This window comes from Carex rostrata, chromosome 9 (assembly GCF_964058835.1).
Source record: "Carex rostrata chromosome 9, lpCarRost1.2, whole genome shotgun sequence".
Classification (NCBI taxonomy): Eukaryota; Viridiplantae; Streptophyta; class Magnoliopsida; order Poales; family Cyperaceae; genus Carex; species Carex rostrata.
This window is the reverse complement of record NC_135926.1, coordinates 12,091,358-12,110,148: the sequence shown is the minus strand read 5'-3', so window position 1 is coordinate 12,110,148 and position 18,791 is coordinate 12,091,358. Positions and strand designations below refer to the sequence as shown.

Here is an 18,791-nt window from a genome sequence, read left to right as displayed (position 1 = left end):
ATATACAAAAATATTTCTTAAATTTAGCGAGAATAGCGAGAACAACGAGAATAGCGCTGTTCCGATCCATCCAAACATACTCAGGAACAGCGAGAATAGCGCTGTTCTCGCTATTCCTACAAAAATATGGAATAGCAAATGAACTCTCTCAAAGCCTCAATCCCTACAGTAGCTATTCTAAATGTTTAATTCAAACAACTTCCGAATAGCTTTGAGTTAGCGCTATTCTTAAATAATAGCTGTTCTCGCTATTCTTAATTTACTATTCTCAACAGTAGTTATTCTTGTTATTCTCTAGTGCATCCAAACGCACCAAGTATATATTTTTGTGCAGTTGCCCCTTTTGTGTCCCACTAAATATTTTTGTGCAGTGACCATAAGTCTATAACTGGCTTGTTTAAATTTGCTCGTATTATTATGCGGTGGTTTCATTGGATAGTTGGGATGCAGAAGTGCAGAACCAACGCATAATGATAGTGGCACGCAGAACCACAGGTGTTGTCGTGTATCATGTTTTCAAATTTTCATGATGGGCTCCCACCTCTCTAATTAATATCACTGCAGTGTACATGCTACATCTGCTGGATATATATATCGTAAGTTGTTACCGCGTCGTTTCTGCACAGATAGTCCATATTTTTTTTTATTGTATAAATAAAAGGTGGAGATTTAATTTATTAGGTTATAGATAATTTTTCTAGTTTATGAGTTTCGGGTTCATAATTAATCTTTCATATGAAAATTATGTGTTTTTGTCGCTATATCAAAAATTAATTATTCAAATAATTTATATTTAAAATGCATTTTTTTTAATTGATGTTTTTCCGCCCAATGTTACAAGTGTCTATAATATTCAACCAAATTAATTATGTTGATTTCCTACAAAATGAGAATAATATTTTTAGCATGTGTTTGACAAATTTCCTTTACCGACACTCATAAATCTTATTCCTGTTAATTAAAAATAATGACATATATGCGAATTATTTAAGACAGTATTGTTCTCCGTGTGAAAAATAATAGGTTCAAAATGTAATTATTATTTTTTTGTAAATATTTACATTTGAAAATTTGACTTCCATATGAATTAAGAGAAGGGTTCAAATGCACTCTATTTTTCAAATCCCTTTTCTCCGTTTTCAAAGTCCAAATAGTCAATCCGAACCGTTAGATGCGATCTATATATTAAGATGTACTTGGAGACCAAATTTTACATTTTTTGGAATTTTTTTACTATTTATTAAGCAATTTTGAAAATCGCTGATTTTACATTTTCTGGACCATTAGATCAGCGATTTTCAAAGTGGCTTAATAAATAGTAAAAAAATTCCAAAAAATGTAAAATTTGGTCTCCAAGCACATCTTAATATGTAGATCGCATCTAACAGTTCGGATTGACTATTAAGACTTTGAAAACGGAGAAAAAAAATAGAGTACATTTGGGTGCACAAAAATTTGAGTGCATTTGAACTCTCCTCATGAATTAATTAGAAAAACGGTGGCAACAGAGTGATACCTAGTCAATATAGAGAGGGAGAAATTGCAACAGAAGAAAACGACAAAAATAAGCTCTACCTTTCATGATTTTTTTCTTGTATTTTTTTTTTTAATTGTATTTACTAATTTACATGGTCAGCCTCAATATAAGAGCAGATTAAATTAAATCAAGTCTCTTGTGCCGACACAATTTCAAATCACGCCTTGTACATTTTACATAATTTACTCGGTACAACTTCCTAGCTCGTATGGTTTTCAATGGATGGTGCAGACAAGGTCTATACGGTCCCTCTGCTCTAGTCTGGATAAAGCCATAAATAGTACTCTCTTTAAAGGAAGTCCGTGTCCCCCCTGGTACTGAATTCGTATCCTCTGCATTAACTCAGAAGAGAATCAGAAGAGAATCTTTTGAGTTAATGATTCTTGACCATTCGATCTGTTTCAAGATTCGTGCACATTAGATTCACACTAATATTAAAGGCCTCCATATCATAAGCAGGGCCGGATTGGCTCTGTTTAAAATTAGACAGGTGAGATTCATTAACTCAAAAGATTCCTTTTTGAGTTAATGCAGAGGATACGCATTCCGAGGTACCTGAGGTGCAATTGAAACAAATGGACGGCTAGATTAATTTTATTCAAACCTAACTCAATCTGGTGGCTGTTAAGGCTGTAGGGGTCTGCTTTAAAATTCGTGCCAAGTGAATGAATGGTCAGATTCACTACTTGCACCTCAGGTACTTGGTACTTGAGGTGATATGGATTCCTTTAAAGGGTTACTGTCCGGGCGAGCATATATATATATATACATCCGGATCAGGATCCGGCAGGTGTCATAAAGATTCACCAAAATAACAAAAAGTACTTTCATATTTGTTTAGAATTATTGGAGAGGACCCAGCTAGGAGGAGGTACTAGCTAGCAGTCTAGCACTAGCAATTGGGCAGATCAAGTCTGGACCTCTTTTAAGTTTGCATCACTTCTGTTTTTTAGGTTTCCTCAAAAAAAAAAAAAAAAAAAAAAAAAAATCAGTTTTTTATGTTAGGTTTGAGTCTCTATTTATTGATTGGTCAGATTGTCCTTTTAAGAGATTTATTTAGATATATCACATTTTAGTGAAAAAGAAAATCTCTAAATTACTTTTGGAAGATTCCATAAACTTAGGATAATACTGAAAAACTAAATTTAATGAGTAACACTATTTCGAGAACAAATCTTATAAATAGAATGAAAGAAGGGAATTTTTCCGGGTTATTTTCGTAAATATAGAAGTTTGGCCAATATATATAGTATTTGGTGTTTGGAACTGTTTTGATTTTTCATTCATTAATTTGCTTGAACCCCACAGGATCTTTATATTTTAATATCTTAAACAGTAATCCTATGTGCATGTCAGCACAAACAAAAATTTTATATATATATATATAATTTTTGGTGTGAATATATAAATATAATATTGTTAGGCATTGGAAGAAACAAGACGTGTGACCTTGTCTGGTCTGGTCCTATAGACCTATAGGCGTGGCCGTGTGGGAACGAACTTTTAATCTAATGCCAATAATACAAAAGCCAAAGTGTATCATCCTCTTTACGTGTACTCAACGGGAAAAATCAATCAAACTTTATTAAATTTTGTTTACCTTTATTTTTTGTTCACGCGACATGTTTGAACCTTTCTCACATGGCCTCGGATTAGACAGACCTCCAGAAATGACTGGTACATCGTCAACTCTGTGATTACGAATTGTGTGTGTGTGTGTGTGTATAAGCTATGAAGTGATCAAGGCCTTGAAATTCTGGAAAAAGTATATTCCTGAATCTAGCTAAGTGGCAAACTGCTAACCATTAAGGTCTAGCGGTTTAGAGATCAAGCATTTCAAGAAATTTCTACAGAGACGCTATAGAGTCTAGACCATACAACTGAAGTAAAAAATTAAATTATTGCAAGTACAATAATTCAAAAACCAACCACCTGTCATTAATTCAAAGGTCGTATCAGAATGACATCAAGCTTTATACTTCTTCAATAATTCAATCATTTTCACAAAGAGAAGTTATTTATAGAAGATATTTTACAAAATGAAAATATTAATATGGGCCCCTTATATTGTCATAGGTACAACCGTACAATCACGACGTATTTTTACCATACAACTGAAGTAAACAATTAATATTAAATTATTACAGGTACAATAATTTAAAAACCAACTACTTGTCATTCAAAGGTCGTATCAGAACGATATCAAGCTTTATACTTACAATAATTCAATAATTTTGATAAAAGAAAGTTATTTATAAAAGATATCTTAAAAAATGAAAAGATAATTAATGTGGGTCTTTTATATTGTCATAGGTATAATTACGATGTATTTACAAAAAAAATTACAACTATGACTTTAATAACTGATTATGATAGCAATTACTCTTTACCAATGTTGAAAAAAACGTCCGTTTAGGCCGATTAATCGTCCGATTAGTTGTTAGCGGTGATCAAACCATTACGAATTTTCTCGAATAATCGACCGATTATTTCGGATTATGTCGGATTATTTCTAATTATTTCCGAATAATCACTTGACGGTACCTATCCATCTGATGTGCGCATATTGTTATTTACAATATTGTTTTTTACTTCTATATGATTTTTAGAGAACTTTTCAAGATTTAAATAATTTTCAATCCGATGACTTAGATCTGTCATAAATATGTCATACAATCAGACTAACACATTTAATCGACTATTTTAAATAGTAGCTCTTAATTGACTTGTAAGTAGTCTTAAATTTCAGTTTCAGCAAAAACACAATACAACAAGAACATGTGAACCTTCTTTAGTACTAAAAAAGAAAGGAAAAAGAGTAGAGTGAGTCTATGGTACTATGCATATTACGATTTGGCACTGTGCTACGGCTCTATATTCGAGTTTTCAAATCCTAACGGTCGATCCGAACTGTTCATCTTGTTCTCCATATTAATATGTGTTTGGAGACCAAATTTTACATTTTTTGAATTTTTTTTTTACTGTTTTTTTAGATTTATTGAAAATCACTGTTTTTGGATGGTCCAGAATTTTCAGATCAAGTGATTTTCTAAATATCTAACAAAATAGTAAAAAAATTTCAAAAAATGTAAAATTTGGTCTCCAAACACATATTAATATGGAGAACAAGATGAACGGTTCGGATCGACCGTTAGAATTTGAAAACTCGAATATAGAACCATAGCACGGTAACAATCCGTGATATGCATAGTATCACTCAAAAGAGTAGCACACAATTGATTGGTCAACTTAACAGTCTACTTTCCTTACTATTATATAAATATTACAATAATCTCATTCTTATACATTAAGAAAAATAAACCAAGACACATATGAGCGCCTTAATTAATTACTGGGGTCCATTCATCTATAGATCATGTATTTCAAGAAACTTCTACATAGATGCTAGACTATACAACAACAGTAAAAACTTAAATTTTTGCTGGTACAATAATTCCGAAACCAACTACATGTCATTCTAAGATCGTACCAAAATGATATTAAGCTTTATACTTCATCAATAATTCGATAATTTTGGTAAAAGAAAGTTATTCATAGGAGATATCTTAAAAAACGAGAATTTTTTATCCACATAAATTATTGAAATAAAATGAACGGTAGAATTCTGATAGTCACTATCGGAAATTTTCAAAAAAAAATGAACGGTAGAAATAGTACCTTGCTTCCAACATATTTAGAAAGATCAGGATCAATAGTTCCGACTCAATAATATATTTTTTCTATAACTCTGTAGATACAAAGGATTTGATGCCGATCAATCGCTTCATGGATTGGGATCATTGTTCCTGATCCATTATTTATTTTTATTTTTGTAAATTCTCTACATCTTCTCAGTCTATTTAAAAAAGAAAATTAATGGATAGGGAAATCCCGATCCATTAACTAACTGAATGATTTTCTATGACATCAAATCCTCTATGTCTGCGGAGTTTAAAAAAATTTTCAAAACGAAGAGAACGAGAGGAGAGATGAGTTATGATAAATGCCATAGTCATTTATGGCGTCCTGGATTTTTTTTTTTTTTTTGCAAGAGGTCAAGGTCTTGTACAGCGTCCATTCTTTTTCAAGTTTCCATCAAGAGAAAATTGTCTAGTATGGTGTCTTGCCTGGACGTCATACCGAGTAGTTGTCTTTCCATTTTTTAAATTTACGTAATAATTTTCTATTTTTTATTGTTTTTCTATTTACCTATCAATAAAAATTTCGGTAGATCAAGCAGTGAATTTTTAGAGAAGTTTTCAAAATTTAAATAATTCCGAATCCGATGATTTATAATCTATATCATAATTATGTCATAGAATCAGGCTAACACATTTAACCGTAATTGTCAAGTTCCCTTACTCCCATACATACTAGTAAATGGTGTTGACCACATTATATTACATATATAAAAGACTCGTGAAATTTGGTCAAGACTCTGTAGTTGGTGTCGTGTGTTTGTCGAATTAAGTATTTAGCTTATTGTATTTATGCGAAGGCCGTTACAATCTATATTCAGATCGACCATTAATAAATATCAAATTAATCATATAGCTGAAAATATATATTTTTTTACTAATAAATATTCATGAATGTGTGGGGTATATATAATTAAATGCACGAAGTTATATATATTTTATTTTAGGAACGAAATATGAAAATAGTCTTAATTAGTACTTGATAAAGGGGTCTAAGATAAAATTCTAATATTTAATGGGGTTAAATGAGAACTTAATATTTCAGGTGCACGCGAAAATGCCTGGAAAAGTTAATTATAGGGAAAACTAGAAAGATTTAGAAAATCAAAGAAATCGCACGTTTCACATTTTGAAATCACAACCATTCATTCTATATCAGAAGGCAGGCCACATAAAATTATTGGAACCAGATAGCTGGCAGAACCTTCCAACTTAAATCTGGATAAACCGAAAAAAAAAGATCACATCTTGAAGATTAAAAAAAAAAAAAATGTGAACGGTTGTTCTTTTGGTTAAATGTCAAGCTCAAAAGTGTGAGACTGTGAGCCTCGATGGATCATGAACTCCCATCTTTTGTGGAGTCCGGATCCTCTACAGTTGTATCTGTACAGTTCATATCTCCAGCTCATCATCCAACCTTTCTACTTTTGACTTAGTGGTCTGAGCCTTTTCTATTTTTAAATACAATAATATATATATATATATAAAACAATCATATCTTTATGAGTCTAATTAAGACTTCTAACAGGAATATGATATGAAAAGCCTAAATAGCATGTCTATGAATAATTGAATTTTTCTTGTTTGGTCGAGCAGACTTCTATTTTTGGTTTATTCTTATTTTCAAGAGTCAATGTGTTTTCATTGATCCATAAAGGATGGTGTAAATTTGGTCAGCCGATTTAGGGAATGTGTGCGCATACCACAGGAGAGGATCCAAACCATTTACGCGGTATATACCCTTTACACTTTTAAAACCTCATTTTTGGGGGTCCATTTATTTCTGAAGAAAAGAAAGGCAATAATTAATGAACCGCCTAATTCTTTCCTTTCTCGTTATGAATATAACTACCACAGAAGCTAAAAACCACTCGCCTTTTCTCATTGACCTTAAAACTGGATTATTCAATTATAGGTGCCCCACTAGCTATAGCTAGACTAGTACCCCATTCTGCAAATAAAAACCAACACAGTTGCTAGTCTATACGAATTAGGTACAATAAAATGAAAACTAATAGTTACCTCTCAGACGACTTGCTCCCTTCTCTCGGTGCAAGAATAAACTATTCAACAAAGTTGCGCAAATACATCATCTCTCCTTATGACTCCCGTTACAGGTGAGAGAGAATTGTCATTTTACCAGAAAGTAGTATATTGTTTCATGTTGCATTTAGGTGGTATTTTCCCCTTGCATTTGTATTTATTCTGAGCCCTAAACTCAGGGTAATGCAAGAGCTGCTAGCAGAGAAAACCACTTCTATGCTTCTATTCTTATTTGCCACTTTTTTTTCATACCAATGATGCATTGCACACACCTGGGTTTTTCTTGATCATCTCTTGTTTTGTTTCCTTTCTTGGTTTTGTTTGAGAGCAGAGCATGGCAAATCTTTCTGATATTACTGGTGATTTTCTCAGCATGGATATGCCCGTTCGAGCTAGCATTTTTGAGAAACCTGCCAAAGAACCTTTACATTGCTGACAACATAGTAAACACCTTCTTCGCAATTGATATTGTTCTCACATTCTTCGTCGCTTATCTCAACAAGGAAACATATCTATTAATAGATGACCCAAAGAAAATTGCAGCCAGGTATGTTATATGAAGTATTTCATGAAAGGGATTTGTTTCTGTAATTCTGTCCCTACTTGCTCTTTTATTCACAATCAAACAGCAAGCTTGCATTAGAAAGTACAAAAGGTTTACCCATTTTTTTCAATTATACCCAGTAATTTACAGTATATGCAGATAACACTTCATTTCTTGAATTTGTGATACTGATTAGATATTTAATTAATTAATTGCAAATAAGGATCTGCCCAAACCATTGTCCCTTAACACAAGACTAATGGTGAAATACAGGTACTTATCGACGTGGTTTATATTCGATGTGTGTTCAACTGCACCGTACCAGCCTATAGGCCGCCTATTTAGAAAACAAGAGAATGGGCTAGGTATAAGGCTACTCAATATGCTACGGTTATGGCGCCTAAGGCGTGTCAGCTCCTTATTTGCAAGGTATGAGACCATTTCAAGTAATATACCTAAAATGCAAAGATTGCTTTAACTTCTTTAGAAACATACCAGTCTGCTTGTATCACTAATTGTACCAGCCACCAAGCTAGGTGACCCTCCAGCTCATATAATATACAAATAGAAAAGTTGCAAAGCACTGATATAGTAGCCAGTGCGACAGAGACCTAGCACCATTTAATGTACTGATACATGGTATCAAAATATAGGTTGAAATTAATTTTTGAAAAATTGTAATAATTAATATTAACAGAAGTAACGAACCCTCTTTGTCAGGCTTGAGAAAGATATCAGGTTCAATTACTTCTGGACACGGTGCACAAAACTCATCGCTGTAAGCATTTTGGTGTTCCTTTGAATTGGAATATGCTTATTGTGTAATTAATTTTCCCTAGACAGACCAAATGATTAATGGTATAGGTCTACTTACATGCAATTTTAGTAATGTACAGTTTATTTATTAGTTCTTCACTGTAGCAACTAAGCAACTAAATGACAAAACAAGAAAAATACAAAAACAAAAAAAAAGTAGTCAAATTAACTTTGTGCTAGCTAGCTGGACTGCAGTCTAAATTTTATCTGGTATCAGCAGTTCAGCACATGCTTATACAAGAATAGATCAAACCAAATAAATAATAAAAAAAAAAAATGTAATTTGTATCTATTATCCTAAGTGAAAGTCGAAACACAGGTAACTCTATTTGCAGTGCACAGTGCGGGATGCTTCAACTACTTAATAGCAGATAGATACCCAGACCCAATGCAAACATGGATTGGTAGTCAGATGCCTGATTTCAAGATGCAGAGTCTATGGACAAGATATGTTACTGCCATGTACTGGTCAATTACAACCCTTACCACAACCGGCTATGGTGACCTGCACGCAGTTAATACACAGGAGAAGCTTTTTGACATATTCTACATGCTGTTTAATTTGGGGCTTACAGCCTATATTATTGGCAACATGACCAACCTTGTTGTGCATGGAACCAGCCGCACCAGAAATTTTGTATGCCCTCTCTCTATCAAGATTACACATCTTTATATCTTATTTAAAGATTCAAATTTTAAATTTTGGCTTTTTAATTAAATCAGGACTGCACTTCACCAGGACTAGCTGTTCTATTTCTTCTTTCTCCATTGTTATTATTAAATCATGAAAATTCCTTCACTGTCAATACTACAAGATTAACTGTTACCAAACTACCAAAGTGAAGCAAGTGAAACTGAGTAATTGGGGTTTGAAACATCATTTGGTTATTTATTCGATGCTTCAATACTGGCAATGTCTAGCCCTGTAACAGTACATACCATCTACCTTCCATTCCCTCCTCTCTTAACCACTATTAGCTACTAGAAGAACCACTTCCATTTCTAATGCATGCCAATAACGTACAAATTTGACTGCATTGTAGAGAGATGCAATTCAGGCAGCTTCCCTTTTCTCAGCAAGAAACCAATTGCCAGGGAAGATAAAGGGCCAGATGTTATCGCACATTATTATAAGATTCAAAACCGAGGAGCTCAAGCAGCAGGAGATGTTGGCTAGTCTACCCAAGGGAGTCCGTTCTAATATTGCATACAATTTATTCTTTCCCAAAGTGGAGAAAGTATATCTCTTCAAGGATGTATCCAACAGCTTCATTTTTCAACTGGTACAGCATAGATAAAACTTGCTCTGGAATTTCTAATTTTCAATTTAGCACCACCAGTCCTCTTTTGATTTTATAATACCAGAAACTAGAAATCGAAGAAATACTACAAAGAACAAACCAAAAATAGCAAGGGAAAAAAGAGCAACAATTAGCATTTCTTTTTCTTTTTCAACAAAGGACGACAGCTACTGTTTAGGCTTTAGTATATGCAAGTTAGGTGTTGATCAGGGATTCTTAAAGTACAATACTATAATAACAATAATAACAAAAAGTAAATATTTTATGGAGTTGTGCAATGGTGCTTTGCGCCGTACCAATGCATAGGTACTTAGCATTTCAATCTCAATTTTTGAAATATGAACATCTGATCCAAGCCGTTCAATGTGATCTACATAATTAAAATCTTGTTGACGACCAAAATTTTGTTGGTTTAGGATTTTTTTTACTATCTTTTTGATAGACAGAAAATCCAGTAATTCAAAAAATTTGGACCATCCAATACTGATGACTTTCTTCCTATAAAAAGAATAATTAAAAAAAACATACATAAAATTTGGTTTCTAACAAAATTTTAATACATACATTGAGTGGCTCAGATCAGCCAACAAAAAGTACTGGTGCATTAGGACTTTGCAAAACACCATAACCCACTCATATTTTAAGTATCCTTAAGCAGTAACTAATTAAGCAGTAACTAAGGCATTTTCATATAAAATAGATTACAGAGATGCAAGCTGAATATTTTGCACCAAGAGAAGAGGTCATTCTCCAGAATGAAGCTCCAGCAGATATGTACATTGTGGTATCAGGAGCACTGGTTAGTATCTTTCTCTCATTAGCTTTTTCTAACCTCGATGCTGACCTTAATTGAATTGACTACTATTAGTTGCAAATAACAACTGCTATCTTAAATTATTTCAGATAACACAAATATTTCAGGTACTTGCCCGAAACATACACATCTAGCTCAATTGAAAAAGTTCATTTATTAAATGTTGACAGTTATTTTCCATATGTTATCAGTTCATTTTACGCTCTTGGACCTATCTGAATGAAAATCAAGTCAAAAATATTTGGCGTAGGGTTCAAATCCAATGTACTAACAATGAAGCAATTTGCTTGATCTTGCAACAGAAAATAAAAGTGTAGGGTAATTAGGTAATTTCCTGCTTTACTTGACATTGACTTGCACCAGATTTAATTCTGCCAAGAGGAAAAATATTGGGTATAGTTGTATGTACAACGTATACAATTATAGAAGTGTAGGGTTATTAGGTCATTTCCTGTTTTACTTGACATTGACTTGCACCAGATTTAATTCTGCTAATAGGAAAAATATTGGGTATAGTTGTATACAAAATATATATTGGCTGTATTTTGCAAAATGAAAGAAGTATCAACAAATACATGCGCTTATTTTGTCTTTTCTTCCTTATTATTGCAGGATATGAGAGCAAGTATAGGTGGGACTTGTCAGGTATGGGGAGTTTTGAAAGTTGAAGTGTTAACAATGCCAAGATTTCATACACAAAGGAGCTAGAAATGACTGACCTAACAGATATAACTATCAATTCTCTTTCAGATATACAGAAGGGTAAAAGCTGGAGAAGTATTTGGAGAAATAGGGGTTCTATGTGACAGCCCACAGCCTTTTGCTTTTCAAACAACAGAGCTTTCTCAGCTTCTGAGGCTAAGCAAATCATCTTTAATGAATGCTATTAAAGAGAACTTGGAGGATGGTACTACAGTGATGAACAACTTTTTTCAGGTAAATTAAATGAAAATAGTTAAATTATTAAACACTTTATGTATCAACTATTCAGCATGTTTGCTAAATATTATGTCCTTACATTTTTACAGAAGCTAAAGCTGGAGGAAGAGGTACAAGGAGTAGAGGGGCCCTCCAGTACAAAAAGAGGAGAAGAGGAATTTGATAAATGTTCTTTAAACAACCAAATCATTAACAGATATGTTGACAGCGATAGAACAGAGATAAAGCCAAATAAATTTAAAAGAAAAGAAATAGAATCTAAAAGAGTTACCATTTACATGCACCCCGAGAGGATCCAAAGCCCCACGAGACAGAACGGGAAGCTTATAGCTTTACCTTCTTCCCTTGAGGAACTCTTCCTAATAGCAGGTTAGTGCTTTGAACTCCTTTAAAAGAAACTAAACAAGTAGTATCAGCAAACATAAACTGATTGAAATGCAAAGAACAGTACTGAAGATTGGCATAAAAAGAAATGAAGCAAAGAAAAATCTGATAATATTATATGAGCAACCAGCATCGATACATGGCAGTACCAATAAATAACAACCAGATTAGCATAACAATTAATTGTAGCAAACAAGAACTTTGCACCAAAATGAAAGACTGGACGACAGAATTGTTAGCTCTTACCTCATATCTTTATCTTGCAAATTGCAGGCCAGAAGTTCAGTGGATTTTCTCCTAGAAAAGTCTTCAATGGAGATAGTGCTGAAATAGATGACATTAATGTGATCCGAGATGGAGATTATTTGTATTTTCTTTAGATGAAGAAACAGGAATTTTTTTCTTTTCTCTAACTTCTAATTGAAAAAGGAGAACTCTGTGAAAGTAAATATAATCATTGCCAACAATCTTCATAATTTTTTCCATTTCTGACAACTAGAAAACTTGATCATTTATTGATTAAAAGAGTACAAATTGAACACCACTAAAGAATTCTAAAATATGCTAAAAATATAACAAATGGCCTTTATGCTGCTTTCTGGGTACATCATAGTATACAAATCCAAAATTGATGATTATACAAAAAGTATACTTCGAAAATGTGCTTTCATCTACAGTCTCTCAATGTATCCTAAGAACTTGAACACATTTTTTGGTTTTTCCACAAGTCTGGTGCATCAGACCTCATCAACCAAACCTATAACTGGGAGTGGGTGAGCCTCTGTGTTGAACACATATTTGTCAAGGGGTAGAACATCATTTTCCCCAAATAACAAATAAAAGTACTTGAGTGTCTCCCCCAAGAAGAAAGTCTCCATCTTGTCCCTCTTGGGAGGTGGTATGGAGGTGACATCATCTAATGATGTGTAGCCACCTGATTCAATTTTGGTGTATTTTTCAAATGCCTTGAAAATCTGCCACCCCCATTCACGGTACCTGTGGTTCACAAAATTTAAATTCAGTTTGTTGGCATGCGAGAACTCTTAATTAAAGAACAGATAACAATATCACTCAGGATGACATACGTGAGACCAACCTACTAGGTCAACGGGTATGGGCATTTGGCTTGTGTGTTTATATGTCCAATCAGGTCGAGACTAACACAATACATTTTTTAATAAAAAGATTTCTAATCACACCAGACAATTGAAATCCAATGATATGTCTGCTTCTAGTTCAAGTGTGTGTGGGTGTGACAGAGAGAGATATATACTTGGGATCTTCGGTGATTCGATGCAGGTACATCAGTGACTCAACAGTTTCAGGGCGTAAAAGGTTATGACGATCAAGATACTTGATTATGATATCATTTATGTACTCTGAACTTTTGTTTCCTCCATCAGGCCCATTGTCAGCCTCCCCCTGGTTGAATTTACAAAACAAGCCCTCATTTAAAAGCTGCACATATAATGCTCAATATACAAAAAAAATGGAACAGCAAAGAAAATGCAGATCCACCATCAGCTTCTTGAATTAAAAATTTTCTTTTGTATGCTATGAGCCTATGACTTTGACTAGAATACCAACAATGGTTCATTTCGAAAGGACAAGTCATCTAATACTTGGTCAGTCGGGATTCAACACCCATCTGGTCGAATACACAAAGAGTGCCTTTTGTTTCCCAGCAGCCAAGAAGATTATACTATGTTTCAGCTTCAGGACAACCAATTTCAAACTAAACTCGATTGTGAAAAAAAAGAAGAAAAAACCTCAATTCGGAAATAAGCGATTTCAGGGGCAAGACCAGTGGAGGTCACAGCATACATTTCAAAGCATGTCTTAGCCAAATCTTCAGCCAGCTTTAGGTTTTCTATATCATCATTTGATAACAAGTTGCTTTCCATAGCTTTTGTTTTTGTCATACCCTTTGTTGCACCAAGAGCTAATGTCCCTGGGAGGAAACAGACCTTTACACAAAACATGTCAATAATGAAAAAAAATCATTCGCAGCTAGCCATTTAGTTGTGGTACAAAGCCAAAAGCACTGGCAATCCCAAGAGCGGTTTTTAGTTGTACTTGAAAAATTGGAATTAAAATTGCTGCCGCCCTTCTTTAAATTACTCATATAACAACAACTAAAAAGCTCAATTACTCATCCAAGTATGCAATCACACCTCCATTTAGTTAAAATAGGCATCAATTAAGCCACAATTCTGCAATTCGATCTTAACAGAACAAAATTTGGTCTCAGCTTAATGAACACAGAACATGCCAAAAACACACACGAAAAGGTCAAAGTGAATTGACTGTGTATGGATGTTATCATCTAAACAAAGGATTTTGTAGTTTGTAACACCACAAGGACTTATATACCAATCGCACAATTGGTACCGCCTTTCCGGGTAAATGGTCCATATTTTATATAGCTATATCCCAACTAACTACTACCTAGCAACTAGCAAATACTAACATAGAGAAAAGTACAAATAGCATTCTGCATTTACCAAAGGATTGAGCAGAACCCTTACAATTTAACACTTAATAATGAACAAGGGCATCTGCACTTTCAAAATTGCAAAAGCACCCTTCTATCCAATTTTCCACTGTTTGATGTTGTTCAATCAGTGCCCCTTATTATTTTCACAACACTTAAAAGAGTCCATTTTCAGAATAAATTATACAGAGCAAAACAATGAGTACCAGTATGTAATGGACAATGCTCAAGAAGCGGTGGCATGTCAATTGGATAATTTCTCATGTTAAATCACTTAAGAATGCTTTTTGATAGTGGATTCGTAATATGATAACAGTGATATGCCATTTTCATCCAATTTAATAGGAAAAGTGGATCAAGGGGGCAATTGCAGCTATTTTTAAAGTGCAGAGGTATTGACCTTTGGATAATGCAGAGAGTGCTTCTGTAAAACAAAAGACAAGCAATATACTAACATAATTACATACCAAGTGGTCCATTTTGGGGCTGAAGCCACCTTGAGACCCGTAAGGAAGCTCTCCAACAAAAACCAATCCTTTTGGAACTGATTTTCTGACAAGACGGTGCCTCACTCCTCTCATTGCTTCTGTGTACATTTCATATAGGTACTTTAAATCGGTATCTCGTCTGTTCTTTTGTTGAATCCAGATTTTAATGAGGTATTCATAGTAGCTGTCACCGCGAGATCCAAGCCTGATGTTTTCTCCACTAAATTGACCAGAATGTGGGCTGTATTCACCAAGGAAAAAGGTAACTAAATGTAATGACAGAACATGCAACATTTTCAGGAAATGAAGAATAAGAAATTTCAACACAGAAACTCCAAAACTGAAATTTCAAATGCACGACTATGCAATTTTTAACTAGTTAAAAAGTTTAGTCCTCAATATTCTGTCCACAGTTACAAATTGGGAGCCACCCTACCTACCACATTCTAGATTGCACAAGCCAAGAACAATATTTCCGGTGTACCAGACTGCCAGAAACAGCAACCAAGAGCTTAACCCTTTCACTCATAAAGAAACCAAAAGCGTTGAAAAATGACAAGGTTATGACCTTATGGAAAGTGAATTTCAGCTTGGGACAAGGTCTAGCAGCTAGTTTGTAAAAAAGCAATGGTGTCCATTGCTACAGCTTTATTCTTCTGGTCAAAAGGAGGGCAAGAATAAATGAAAGAAAAGGGCATTCTAGGTTCCTTTACTCTGGGCTGAACATTGGCCTGGTTTGGTTTTAACTTATTTTCAGTAATTTCCGTCAGTAGTATAAGGTTTTGTGCACTAATTATATATGCAAAATTTTGTGTTCAATTTTGATATATCCTGTAGACACATAAGGAAATGGTTTGTATTACAACCTTACGTTTCCACACTGCTATGTAAATTCCCAAACTTTGATAAACTTTTCAACTAGAATGACTATCAATGACAGCCATTAAAAAACAAGTTTCAAACCACAACAACAGGAAGTCAAACTATCATATAATAAATCAACCCAACCTACCCTAGCATATTGCATACCAGCGGGTGTGGCAAACCACCACAACAATATCTGTATCACACTAAACGACCAGGTTTCAGGTCACTATGGTAATGTCATACATTAAAAGCTGGATATATATAATTAACTAAATATGTATATTTAGTTAATAATTGAGTCACAGGTGAAACTAAACTTCAAAACACTTGCTAATGGAAAAAAAATAATATTCAAAATCTAAATTACTGATGGATGGCAAAGCAATTCCAGAATGTTATCTCAACAATCAACCATTAGAGAAGCCAGTGTTATCTCAACAATCAACAATGTCTGGGCTGAACATTGTCTTGGTTTGGTTTTTACTTATTTTCAGTAATTTCGGTGAGTGGTATAAGGTTATGTTCACTAATTATATATGCAAAATTTTGTGTTCAAGTTTGATATATCCAGTAGACATATAAGGAAACGAAAAGAAGGAAATGATTTGTATTACAACCTTACATTTCCACACTACTACGAAAATTCCCAAACTTTAATAAACTTCTCAACTAGAATGACTATCTATGACAGCCATTAGAAAACAAGTTATCAAACCATAACAACAGGAAGTCAAACTATCATACAATAAATCAACCCACCCTACCCTAGCATATTAAATACCAGTGAGTGTGGCAAACCACCACAACAATATCTGTATCACACTAAACGACCAGGTTTCAGGTCACAATGGTAATGACATAGACTAAAAGCTGAATATATATATAGATAACTAACTAAATATGTATATTTAGTTATAATTGAGTCACAGGTGAAACTAAACTTCAAAACACTTACCAATGGAAAAATCTTTAAATCTAAATTACTGACGGATGGCAAAGCAAGTCCAGAATGTTATCTCAATAATCAACCATTAGAGAAGACATGAGATCTGATTCTTTATAGGGTTTCTGTTTTGGTGTAAAAAATCATCCTTACTTTAAGCCTACCCAACTATACCAGAGATAATCAGTAATATGGCAGCTTCTGACAGCATGTTCCATGCAATTACAACTGTTATTTAAACACAAACCCCTAAAACAAAATAATATTTTCATACCTAATATAAATTGGCACTAGCCCTTCAACTTTTGGAAGTGATCTCATATGCTCCAGAACCTTCATCCCTGCTGAATAATACTTGGGATCCCCTGAAATTTCACTCAGATAATTAAACTCCAGTTGTAGGGTTGAGGCCTCAGACGTGCTGCTCAATCCATCAGGTGCAGGGCGTGCTATTTTATCTCTCAGATAAACATCACTGAAAGGTATAGGAGTCGAGCTGGAGCTAAACGCCAACAATAAACGATCAGCCAAAACCTTGGAAACTTCTAAAAGCATCTCCGGGTTAGTGCTGTTATTGCCTACTGTACTCAAGTGGTATGCACTAAGAAGCCCACCTAATACCCGAATAGTGGTTTCGAATAGATTGACCTGGCCTTTCTCATTAATCCTTGAAACCAAGTTTTCCTCAATCCAAGTAGAAGCCTCTTTTACTATGCCATTTTCACCCATGATCATGGCTGTGTCTAATGCATCTATGATAGTGGCGCCAAGGCCTCCTAACCCATCAGTACCTCTTTTGCTCACAGGCATGAGTTCATCAAATCCCATTGCAAAATTTTTGTACCCAGACCATGCATGAATAAAAGCCTCTTTCACCTTTTGTTGTCTTGAGACCCATTTGCTATGATCTAAACTTAAGCCCTTTTTGTTCATTTCATCTGGAGTGAGCCGTGGGGGTAACCTTGGAGACCTCTTCCGTAACCTGGGGGGCTTTTGGTACACAGCCTCAGTGGTTTCAGTGAATGTGCTGTTTAGAACCAAGTTCGATTCAAAATTGGGGGAAGATTTGTTCATTAGGAACAGACATGTTACTCCAGAAATTAGAAGCAGCATCAGGAGCTTGCCCAGACTACACTTTACACAAAAAATTCCTAAGCTGTTATTGGTCACAGATTGAGTTATAACCTGAAATCAAAAGAAGCATACACATAAGAAACAAAAAGCAGAATGAGTGTAATTTAGCAAAATTCATGGCAGTAAGATCCTTTAATTCTGTCTATGGCGTATGAAATTATAAACAGATCCGACTACTTTTTGCGAGTGCGTAATAGGAGAACAAGTACTCATTCGCTGAACAAACAACAAATGGAAAGAACAAGTCAAAGGAATCCGATCGAATAGATTGAGAGATAGAGAAAAAGAAAGACCTTGAAATGGGAGCGCTGGCGAAATTTGGCGTTGTCGTAGTCTGCATCCCGAGTCGAATAGGGAAGCTTTGACATTTGTGCCCCCTTTTTCTATGGCGGGATCTGGAGAGAAAAAGGAGAAAGGGGGGATCGAGCGGGCTAACGGTGGCAGTTGTTGTTTTGGGAAAGGCGTGAGCAACTGAGCATGAACGTGAGAAAGTGTAGATCAATTGGGGGAAGGGAGAACAGTTTGTCTGATCGGACGAGAGGAAGACTCTCCCCCTATGTTGCATGGATGCGGGTACGGATATCGTCTCAGACACGACACGCGACACGGATAGAGCAACACGGTAATTCTCAAAAATAGAGGATACGATACGGCTATTATATATTATTTTAATTATATTATTAATTCATTACTTGTATTATATAAAATAAATATAAAAAATTCTGAACAAGTATTCAATATAAGTTATATATATAATAAGCTAAATACATAATAACAACAAAGTTGTTG

The 18,791-nt window shown here is 34.4% G+C and overlaps 2 protein-coding genes across 2 annotated transcripts; one reads left to right on the top strand and one right to left on the bottom strand.

Annotated features, from left to right (window-relative positions):
* The first annotated feature begins 7,104 nt into the window (after positions 1-7,104).
* On the top strand, positions 7,105-12,543 carry KAT1 (KAT1 potassium channel). The gene is made up of 11 exons (XM_078307945.1): positions 7,105-7,352; positions 7,610-7,825; positions 8,096-8,251; positions 8,543-8,600; positions 8,958-9,275; positions 9,682-9,921; positions 10,640-10,738; positions 11,366-11,398; positions 11,504-11,689; positions 11,782-12,061; positions 12,350-12,543. Exons 1-11 carry the CDS (start codon positions 7,240-7,242, stop codon positions 12,454-12,456), a joined length of 1,806 nt encoding a protein of 601 aa, XP_078164071.1. The 5' UTR covers positions 7,105-7,239; the 3' UTR covers positions 12,457-12,543.
* Positions 12,544-12,643: 100 nt separating this feature from the next.
* MNS3 (alpha-mannosidase 3) lies at positions 12,644-18,558 on the bottom strand. The gene is made up of 6 exons (XM_078307944.1): positions 18,296-18,558; positions 17,143-18,053; positions 15,038-15,299; positions 13,846-14,043; positions 13,350-13,498; positions 12,644-13,072 (listed from the first exon to the last, which is right to left on the bottom strand). The coding sequence occupies exons 1-6, from the start codon at positions 18,368-18,370 to the stop codon at positions 12,814-12,816; spliced, it is 1,854 nt and encodes a 617-aa protein (XP_078164070.1). The 5' UTR covers positions 18,371-18,558; the 3' UTR covers positions 12,644-12,813.
* Positions 18,559-18,791: the final 233 nt, after the last annotated feature.